The sequence below is a fragment of the Balaenoptera acutorostrata genome, chromosome 9 (assembly GCF_949987535.1).
Source record: "Balaenoptera acutorostrata chromosome 9, mBalAcu1.1, whole genome shotgun sequence".
Lineage (NCBI taxonomy): Eukaryota > Metazoa > Chordata > Mammalia > Artiodactyla > Balaenopteridae > Balaenoptera > Balaenoptera acutorostrata.
The window spans coordinates 89,788,004-89,798,350 of record NC_080072.1 but is presented as its reverse complement, the minus strand read 5'-3'; the positions used below and the strand labels follow the sequence as shown (position 1 = coordinate 89,798,350).

Sequence of the window (10,347 nt, the reverse complement as noted above, 5' to 3'; positions counted from 1 at the left end):
CTTGTTTGTGCTGCTCCCTATTCTGTGGCCTGGAGGATGGGATGGGCAGGGAGGGAGACAAAAAGGACAGCTAGACAAAAAGGTCCTCAGTTAGATGTACCCAACGTCATAGCACCCTGAGCTCACACTTGGATGCTGAGATCACACCTGGAAGCTGACACTGGCTCCAGATCAAATTCCTGGCCATAATTTTCTCACAATGCAACAAAAGAGAGAATGATCCTGGGAGGGAAAAGGGATATGCCATCCAAACAGCCCAGAGGGCACTGTCTGAGCTGGTGATTAGAGACACAAAAACAAGGGTCTCCAGACTGTCTGGCCTGTTTTGGGTAGGGGTTGGGAAAACAGCTTTTGGCTGCAGAGTTGCCTAAAGCCCTGGTTTCCCATACTAAGGTCTGTCCACTGTAAATGGTCTCTGATTCTGAGGGATCGAGTATGCAGACACAGGGGCACAGACACAGAAGCCTCTGCCATTGTCACTGAATCACAAAGTCTCCCCACCCTCTGCCTATGAGAGAAAGCATTTGTTTCTAACTTTGAAACATCCCAAAGAGAGGAATCGCTGCATCACTCCACCCAATCCAAGTCTAAATGCAGGGGAGCTAGGGTTATTGGTATGGTGGTGATGGCCAGGGAAACTTCCTTTGGAAGTAGAGTCTTAATACTAGGGGTATGATGTATTCAGGAAAGCCTGGGGGGGTGGGGGGTTGACCTCTTAATTACTGTCTGTAATCAAGAGAACATGCATGTGTATGCTTTGAGGAGTGTCCAGAAGACCTCCCTTCCCCCCAATATATCTTTTACTAGGTTGTGATGGACATCTGAAATTCTTCCATTAAAGTGGTTGATTCTTAACTTTTTTTATGGACCCTCTTGAAAAATCTGACAAAAGCAATAGATCCTCTTACCAGAAAAACACACATGCTCCGAAATTTGGCATACAATTTGAATAGGTTCACACAGCTCTTGAGATCCATTCATATGCCCCTCTTAGGGAATCTGTGGACCCCCAGGATAAGAACCCTCATTTGAAGAATACAATTCTTGGTTAAAGGATTGCCATCTACTAAAAATTAAAGCATGCCTTAGAGAAATAACTATTGATGTATTCTTTTGTTCACTCATTCAACAAATATTTATTAAACCCCAAGTAATATACTATGGAGGTTATACATTGTAAATATAAATTTAAAACTATGCTCCTTGGTTGTCTACTCTCAGGAATCTTAACATCTAGCTGAGAAGAAAAAGAATTGTAAAAGGATCGTATTCAGACTTCAACCAGGACAGCTTCACTTTGATCTGTTTCGCAGCTGGAATTTTTACATGAGCTTCATTTAAAAGAAAGGGTTCCTTAGCTAGAAAAAAATTTGAAACCTCTGATTTTGTCCAAATCCCCATCCCATTCAAATACTTTGAAGATTATTAGCCAACTTCTGGGACATTTTCAGTGGCCGAGAGCTTAGAACTTCATAAGGGAGCCCATTTCATTTTCTTTTTGGACACATCTGTTATAAATTCTTCCTTCCATTGATCCAAAATCTGCATTTCAGTAACTTCTGCCCATTGGTTCAGGTTATGTCCAGAAAATAAATGCAATCCTTCTTTTAACCATATTTTATAGGACTTTCCATACCACTTAGAACTCAGACAAGTTTCTCTTGAACACACTGCCTCTTGACACTGTAACTTGAAATTCAACATGTAAACCTAAAATTATTATTCCAATCATGGACTGACTGGTACAGACTTCAGTGGAATAATCAATACCGTTGTTTATCACTCTGGACTTCTATTAATGGTGCTTTGGGTATATCAGATTTTCTGGCTACCACAACACAGTGCTGCTTCCTTTGGAATTTCTGGTTATATAAAAATCTCACATGTTTTCCTTTAAATTTTTTCTTTAAATTAGAGAAAGTAGCTAGAAAGGGACCGAGATTGTGGAGGGCTTTGAGTGCCAAGCTGAGAAGTTTGGGTAACAGGATGAAAAGAATACAGTTAATGGTAGAGTACAGAATGGACTGCCAGGGAGAAGCACGGCCATGAAATAAGAGGCTAGTGCAATGATCCATCACCAGACAATAAAGTAAGATGCTTTACCATCTAACAAGTAGCTGAGAACAAGAAGTAATAATAATAATAGCTAGGACTTACTGAGAGGGTCCCATGTGCCAGGCCCTGGACTAGAGTTTTATATACATTATCTCATTTAATCTTCACCACAATCCTACAAGGCTGTGACTCTTACTATCTCCATTTTTCATAAGGAAAGAAGATGGGGAGGAATGAAGCGTCCAGGGTACTCTCTGTGGAGTACAGGGCTGAGTGCTGGGTCCTGAACATCCATAAGGAACACACGAATAACTGGGCATCTGAACAAGACACTGAAGAGGGGGTGGGAACACTGAAGACAAGCCATACAGGTTCCACAACATCTCCTAGAGCCCCTATTTTCTACGGAGGAATTTGCTCAACTGCATCCTAGTTGCCAGTGAGTGTGGAATGAGTCCAGCTTCAGGTCACTGGAGGAGAAGCTGAGTTGAGATTAAATGGAGATTCCGTAGTTCTCTACTGGGGATGGGGAAGTGAGTGGTTAAGAAGTGCTGAGACCATTCCAATCATACAATCATATGATTTTTGACCAGAAAGGGGATTAAGTAATGAGTTCAGCCCTCCATTTTTACAGTCCTAGAAAAAAGTGATTTGTCCACATTAATTCCAATAGCAAGGGAGAATACAAAAGGAATACATTTCCCTAAATTTCAGTTTCCAAAAGAGTCCAGTATTCAAACCCAGATTCTGGACAAGGATAATAAGAGACTGACACCGATTACCTTGAAAGTGAAACTCAATTAGACCTGCGTAGTGCTGGGGAAACATAGGTAAGACTCTTTATTATAGACGATACATTTCAATGACAGTGTGAAGTAGTAGAGAAACATTTCCTATGGAAACCCAGAGCCCTTTTCTGTCTCAGGTTTCTTCTCACTGAAGCTTGAAGCTCAAAGTTAACGCTTCATCCAAGTAGCTCCAAATCCCGAAGGTGAGATTGCTCTCACCTGGAGCCCGTGTGTGTTCCCCTACCGTTTGGCTGGGAGCAGTCACCTGGGAATCTTTCCAGCAGGTGGCTTCCGAAGTCCAACCTGTTAGGTTGAAATCTGACCCTGACGGAGACTCCCTGGGAGCTGCTGCTGAAAGCTGAACCGGGAACCAGGAAATGCACAGCCTCTATCTGTAGCAAAACAGCTGGGCTCCCCAGGAGACAGAGCACCATGGGAAACCGGCTCTGCTGCGGGGGAAGCTGGTGAGTAGGGGGAAAGGTCGGAGGGTAAGGTCTCTGTTGGTGGACATGAATGCCCCAAGGATAAGAGAGAGCCTGCAGCTAGTGCTTTGCCAACTTCCCACTGTCACCTTCTCCAAATAGCACCTCCTCCACGTGGCACCTCCAGGGGCCAACACCAGAGCAGCACCCCTTCTCTGCTCCCTCCTTTCAGCAAACCTCAAAAAACAGCCAAGCCAGCTGTCTGTCCAACGGCCAGGACAGGGCTGGAATGGTAAATTGACATTTTTTCTCTTTGTCTTCCTCTGCCTCCTCTTTCCCTTTATTCTCTTCGTTTCTCCTCCAGGTAATGGTAATAATTGTAGCATTTCGAACTTTATAATCTCATTTAATTTTCCCAACAATTCTGAGGGAGGTGGTCTTACTCCTTCTCCCATTTTACAGCTAAAAAGCTGAGATTCAGAGACGTTAACTAATTTGTCTGGGGTCACATGGCTAGTAAGCAAACAAACCAAGATTCCAACCCAAGTTTATCTGACTTCAAAGCCCATACTTTTAATCACGCCATAATATTGCCTCCTGAATCAAGCAAATCAACTTTGGAGAAGTGTTTATGTAAAAAGGTAGAAGTAAAAATAATAATAATAATAAAATAAAAATAAAAAATAAAAGGGCAGAAATGAGGAGGAGAATATCCATGCAATATTTGAATATAACTTTCACACTTGTTTGCTGTGTGACCTTAGGCAAATTCTGTAACTTCTCTTTTTCCTCATATGTCATATGTAGATAACACAACCTGTGTTGTTTAGATCACGGACTTGAAGAGCAGATTATATGTGAAAGCCTCACAATAAATGAATCATATTGTCTTTATTGTTCTTTCCCAGGATTGTCATCACTGTTGTTAAATAACAAAAATTCAACCAAGTAAATTAAAAAAATTTAATTGGCTTCATTGAACAGTTCATGAATGGGGCAGCATCTCATCTAGCAAGTAGAAAGGAGCTCCGAGGAGCGGTACAAAATGAAAGGCTTTTATAGGCAGAAGGGGGAAGGGATCAAGGGAAGAGCAGATGACCTCATCTTCCTTTGGGCGATGGAAAAGGTCTATGTGGCAGATTATCTCATTGATGCTGACCAGAAAATTCCAAACTGACCGTTTAAGACTACATTCCTGGGGAAGGTTGAAACTCTAGTTAGGCTAAGTATTAAGCCATGGTTTGGTGGTATGAGCTTAGCACAAGCAACACCATTTGAGGTCTGTTGTTTCTTTTCTTTTCTTTTTTTTTTTTTTTTAATTTTTTGGCCACACTGCACTTGGCATGTGGGATCTTAGTTCCCCGACCAGGGATCGAACCCATGCCCTGTGCAGTGGAAGTGCGGAGTCCTAACCACCGGATCACCAGGGAAGTCCCGGCCTGTTGTTTCTTCTTAACGCTATAAACCCCTGGGCCTAGTTTTATCCTGTCCACTACCTTCTTAGCTCTACCACTCCATGCCTGCATCTGTCTTGAGGGTGTCCTGTTTATGAATAAAGTATCATTATGTTTAGAGAGATAGGTGAGGTACATTGAAAAGCACATATAATTTGGAGTCAGTACATTGGATTCAAGTCCTGTTCCTACTACTCATTCATTTATTAAACAAATATTTTATTGAACACCTGTGTGTATCAGGCATGGTGATAGAGGCAGAAGACATAGCAATAATAGGAAATTTGGTTCTTGCCTTCTTGAGTAAGATACCAAAGTTCTAGGGCCTTAGTTGGCCCATCTATAAAATGAGAACAGCACTTTTTAAACTCTGAGATGTCCTATAGACATGGGACATCTAGAAACATAAAAACTTCCAGAGAAGGGGTCGTAAAGCATCTTTCACTCCCTTTCTTCCCAAGTCTTCATAGTTTTCATTTTTGGTTATTTCTTCCTCGGATGGTGGTAGTCATAGTAGTCAGCTTTGACTGACACTCATTATATGCCAGGAACCTAGCTGAGTATTTTACATTTATTATTTTATTTAAATTTTACAATAATCCCATGAGTTTTAAGTTCTATTATTATCTTCATTTTATTAATAAGAAAATGGAGGGAATTCCTTGGCGGTCCAGTGGTTAGGACTCAGCGCTTTCACTGCTGAGGGCCTGGGATTGATCCCTGGTCAGGGAACCAAGATCCTGCATGCCATGTGGCATGGCCAAAAATTTTAAAATAAATAAAATAAATAAAATGAAAATGGAAGCCTAATGAAGTAAAAAACTTGCTAAAGGTCATAGAACCAGTCTGACACCGTCAATCAGACTCTAGAGCCTGTCTAGAAACACTGCACCAGATATTCTAACCAAAATATATTTTTTCCTCTTAAAATATTAGTAGGACTGGATAAATATTGTTCTTCTCTATTTCTCATTATCTCAATAAACTTCAGAAACTTAGACACTCTGACAATTGAGATTTTTATTAAAAAAATTTTTTTTCTGATTACAAAAGTAATACACATTCACTGTAGAAAATTTGGAAAGCACCAAAGAGGAGAAAATAAGAAACAACCATAAATATAAGCATCCAGAGATGACAGGAACATTTTAGTGTATTTCCACGTAATCCTTTTTAAATGCCTATATGCATAGTTTTTATCCCAAAACATATTACCTTTTTATTATCTTAATAAAGAGGAAAATTTTCCATGCTATTAGGTGTTCTTCCAACATAACATCTCTCTTAAATTGATGTAGAATGTTCCATTGATTGGAGATGCCATTTATTTAGTTAGTTCCCAGTGTTGGACATTTAGGATATTTCCTATTTTTTGCAATTATAACTAATGCTACAATGAGCATCCATATTTGCACCTGTCTGACTATTGCTTAGAACTGCTACATCAGAGGGCACACACATTTGTGTTTGAGGCTCCTTATACTTATTGCCAATTGCATTCTAGAAAGACTGCACCAATTTTTATTCCTACCACCAATATAGGAGAGCGCCCATTTGGTTTCCTTAATTCTGGGCTAAACATAAAATCCTGTCATCACCCGCGAGTCTAACCGAATATTCCATTTGGGTCATGTCCAGGCATTGTGCAACATCCAACTTGGGAACAGGCTCTGTTCACTAAAATTGAGTCACCCAAGTCTACATTATTTTAGAATTAATATTCTCTTTATCTGTTTAAGTAGAAGTAAGTAGGAAGACAGTAGTGACCAGGGGCCAGGAATTAGAGGCTAGGATTAGGCTATGACTAGGCAGTGGTAAAAGAAAGGAAGAGCTAAAGTGGAAGAAGAGGAAGTAGAAAGACCCAGAAATAGTTTCAAAGCTTTTCTTCTGAACCACCTCTAGAGTTCAAATGGAGACTCAAACTGCTCTCAGCTCAGCAAGCTGCATTAAAACCAAAAATCAAACCAAAACACAAACCTCTGTCAGATATGTGTGGAAAAATCCTGCTTTTTCTACATTAGTAAAATGAACATGATTTAGAAGCCCCCCCCCTTTCTTTTTAATTAGCAAAAGAAGGAAACTTCCTTGGGGAGACAGAAGTCAGACAAATAGGGTTGGCTCTGTTACAGTTGGAAATGTACTAGCAAGAAAAACATCCGGAGTAAGCCACAAACTATTCAGCCTATTTCCTCAGACAAGTGTTGTTTCTCTGGCCATCAAACAGTTGACAATCACGTAGACACACTGGCTCCATCGGGGACCCCAGGGGCTCAGAAATTAGTATAAGAGGTCTGTCCTGCAGGGAGGGCAGTGTAGCTGACTCACTCACCAAATTCAGAGCTTCCTGTGCTCTGGATGTTAAAGGTTAAACATCTTTCACTTTCTCTGTCAATTAAAAACAAGGACAAAGAAGCAGGGCGGGAGGTCACCTGTTAGGAAAGGGCTGTGCAGGGCTCTAATTAGTCAGCCCTGGTTGTGGCAGTTTCTGTGACTCCCAGAATGAGAACCCCAGGTTGGCAGAGACTCTGAAGGACAGACACCAGAGAAGAAGCAAGAGGGTCTCTGAATCCAGGAATATCCCATTATTTGGCCAGTTTCCCTTACCCTCTGTTGGGATTAGCCTGTTAGACAATCCCAGAATAGCCCTCAACTCAGCTACATCCCTGGCATGTAGCGCCTGGTTGCCTGAGTCTGTATTTTGGGTTTGGTTATGTCAGTTGTACCACTCCACCTTCCAGAACCAGCCCTTTGGGAGAGGTATGGTACCCTTGATAAATGCTCTGGGGCTGGCTCAGGGTGAATCTTTGTTAGAGGGAGGTGAGGGAAGGTCATCCTACCAGAATGCTAAGGAGACCACAGAGCAAATGATGAAGGAGGGAAGATACAGGCCAGGCTCTTACACATGAGTGATCTGTTTTTCCTTTCACAGGAGCTGCCCATCAACTTTCCAGAGGAAAAAGAAAATGGGTAATGGGCGTTGGCGGGGGGTGGGGGTGGTGGGGGATGCTAGGGGGAGTGCAAATTTGAGAAAAGAAGGTAAGAGAACCAGTGTCTTTAGAAGGGGCATAAGGTGGGGGACGGCTAAAGGGAGATAGTACACCAAAGAGAATCGTTAGGTTACTGTGCTCAAGACCAGCTCTGAAACTCTGAGTCTCATCCTTTCCATTATCTAAGAGTGGCAAGGTTGGTTGCTCATTCTTTCATTCATCCAGCAAAAATTTATTCAACCCTTGTATTGTATGTGAAGCACTAGGCAGGATTCCAAGGAGGCAGAGAGGCACAAGAGGAAGGGCACATGGTCTCGGCCATAGAGGAACTGAAAATCAAGTTTGAGAAAGAGATACACGTTAACAAGTAACCGTAATACCACGTATTGATACCAGTGCTCCCAGCAGCACCATATTCATGCTGTGAGAGAAGGGGAGAAAACACCGATGTTGAAGGAATAATAGCAAGTTCACAAGTTGGAAGAGGAGCAGGGAGGAGAGGGTATTTTAGGCCAGGGAATTATCTCATGCAGAGAAAAGAAAGACAAGAGAAGAGAGCGACTTTATGGAAAGTGACCAAATGTTTGGTGTAGCTGAGCTCTTACCATATTGCCCTGTAATAGTCTGTTTACTTGTCTCCCCGCGTAGACTGCAAGCTCCCCTGCAGAGGAGAAAACAGCCTACTCATCCTTCTATCCCTAGAATGTGGCACAGAGCCTGGCATACAATGGGCTCTCAACATATGCCTATTGAACTATGTTAGGGGCCAGTGAAAAATTAGGATGGAAGATATTACGGGCAGATTGTGAAAGAGCCAGATTGTATACTCTGCTAAGGAGTTTGTGGGAATGGTAGAAGTAAGAGATGAGAGCAGAGGCAGGGAGATTAGTTAGAAGCCCACCATAATAATTTCACAGAGATTTGAAGAAGGCAATCTCAGTAGAGACAGGAAGAGAAAATGGATTTAAGTCGGATTTCTTCCTCTCAGGGAGCCAAGCAAGACGGACATTAAAGCAGCAGCAGCAGCAACAGAATGGCACAAAGGTAATGACAACCTCCGTCCCTTCCAGGAGGTTGCTCAGACATGGGATCCCAGGACTCAGCTTTTCTATCCTGGGACAGAAACGTCTCAGTTATCTGTAGAAGTTTCTGGTCCTGCCCATCTTCCTCCATCCCCCAAAGCAGCAAAGCAAAGTGTCATTTAACAGACCCTGCGTTGGAGGTGAGGGGCAAAACCAAGTCAAGAATCTCCCTTAATGCTGTCCATTCCTCTCAGGGCCATGACCCAACGGGACATACGTATGAGCAGGTGTTAAAGCAGCCTGTGTCTCAGGAGAAGAGTCAAGGCCTCAGGTCGGAGGAAAGCAGCTTACACTATGCAGACATTCAAGTGTGCAGCCTAACCCAGACACGCTCTGCCCAGGAGGTGAAGCACCTACAGCTAGAAAATGCTACAGAGTATGCGACCCTTTACTTCCCCCAGTCCACACCCTGCTATGACAGCAAGAACGGGACCCTAGTATGAGCCCCGGGGAGGAGGGACCTGTTTGCATCATTTCACCACTATGGCTGTGGGGAGAATCTACTACTTTGGGGGACTGGCTGGCAGCCCAGGGATGGCGGACACGTTTTAGGCTTAAAGAACTACAGAGCCCCTGGAATTGAGGGCCCCAGTCCTGCGCTCTCCCTAAGCCTATCTCTTATTTGCCACCATTAGCTTGGGGTTGTATTTGGGTTACCTGGGGGTGGATGGAGTTCTACAAAATGAGGGGGCTAGGCTGAGTGTGCGGGAAGGTAGGGTTTTGCCCCCTACCTTTGTTCCTGCTCTCTAGAAAAGTGCAGAGGGAACAGGTTACCCTTGAAGCATCTGCACTTGAGCTGATTTTGTTGGAGTTAATTTGATGGTATCCCTTCTACACACCTTAAACGCCAAAGCTGAAGAAGAAGAGGTGCTCTGGAAAGCATTCAGAGCTCTTGTATACAGCTTCTAGGGCTGGCTTGGGCAATTTCCTCAGTGGCTGGGTCAAGGGTCCCAGACCTACACAAACAAATGAGGGAAGGGGCTGAGGCATGGAGCAAGCGTTTTCTGACCATCCATTACAAGGACGTCAAGTCACAGATGTTGACAGCACTGCAAGGCCCAGAAACTCCCTTTAGCTGGACTGTTTTCTCTCGCGGGTGCAGAGCCGTTAGGATCAATAAATCGCATAAGGAACATGCCTGGTGTGTTTTCTTGGGTGGAGGTCTGCGGGCTCTTCGAAGCACAGCGGGTCTCACTCAGCCTCAGGGTAGTAGGGAAGGCCAGCCACTTTCTGCCGCACTACCGGGTGCGGCCGGAGTACAGCCCCGGAAGCAGTAGTTTGCACGGACTGGAGGCAGGTTCCCATCTACAAAAGGCAGAGCTCCCGGGGCGGGGTCGGGGCCGGCAGGAGGCGGGGTCCGGGCCGAGGGACGGGGTTCTGGCTATCAGGAGACAGGGTCCAAGCCAGCGAGAGGCAGGTCTAGACGGGCAGGGGACGCGGTTCTGGCAATCGGGAGGCGGGATCCGGGCCGGCAAGAGACGGGGTGAAGGCCCGCAGAGGTTGTGCTCTGGGCCATTAGGAGGCGGGGCTGGAAAGCAGGGGGCGGGGTCTGAGCCGGC

The 10,347-nt window shown here is 44.0% G+C and overlaps 1 protein-coding gene across 2 annotated transcripts; it reads left to right on the top strand.

Moving 5' to 3' along the window:
- The first annotated feature begins 3,213 nt into the window (after nt 1–3,213).
- Nucleotides 3,214–10,039, top strand: C9H11orf52 (chromosome 9 C11orf52 homolog). 2 transcript variants are annotated; one of them, XM_007172960.2, is made up of 4 exons: nt 3,214–3,307; nt 7,649–7,686; nt 8,695–8,750; nt 8,983–10,039. In XM_007172960.2, the coding sequence occupies exons 1-4, from the start codon at nt 3,276–3,278 to the stop codon at nt 9,229–9,231; spliced, it is 375 nt and encodes a 124-aa protein (XP_007173022.1). In that variant the 5' UTR covers nt 3,214–3,275; the 3' UTR covers nt 9,232–10,039. The 2 variants fall into 2 exon arrangements, with proteins under 2 accessions (XP_007173022.1, XP_057409476.1); XM_057553493.1 differs by lacking the exon at nt 3,214–3,307 and adding an exon at nt 7,349–7,476.
- The last annotated feature ends 308 nt before the right edge of the window (nt 10,040–10,347 follow it).

What these genes read in the sequence shown, in the direction of transcription:
- C9H11orf52 (XM_057553493.1), top strand. Translation starts at nt 7,430, where the DNA reads ATGTCAGTTGTACCACTCCACCTTCCAGAACCAGCCCTTTGGGAGAG. An exon ending in GAACCAGCCCTTTGGGAGAG is followed by an intron (nt 7,477 to 7,648) that starts GTATGGTACCCT and finishes TTCCTTTCACAG; the next exon opens with GAGCTGCCCATCAACTTTCC. An exon ending in CCAGAGGAAAAAGAAAATGG is followed by an intron (nt 7,687 to 8,694) that starts GTAATGGGCGTT and finishes TCTTCCTCTCAG; the next exon opens with GGAGCCAAGCAAGACGGACA.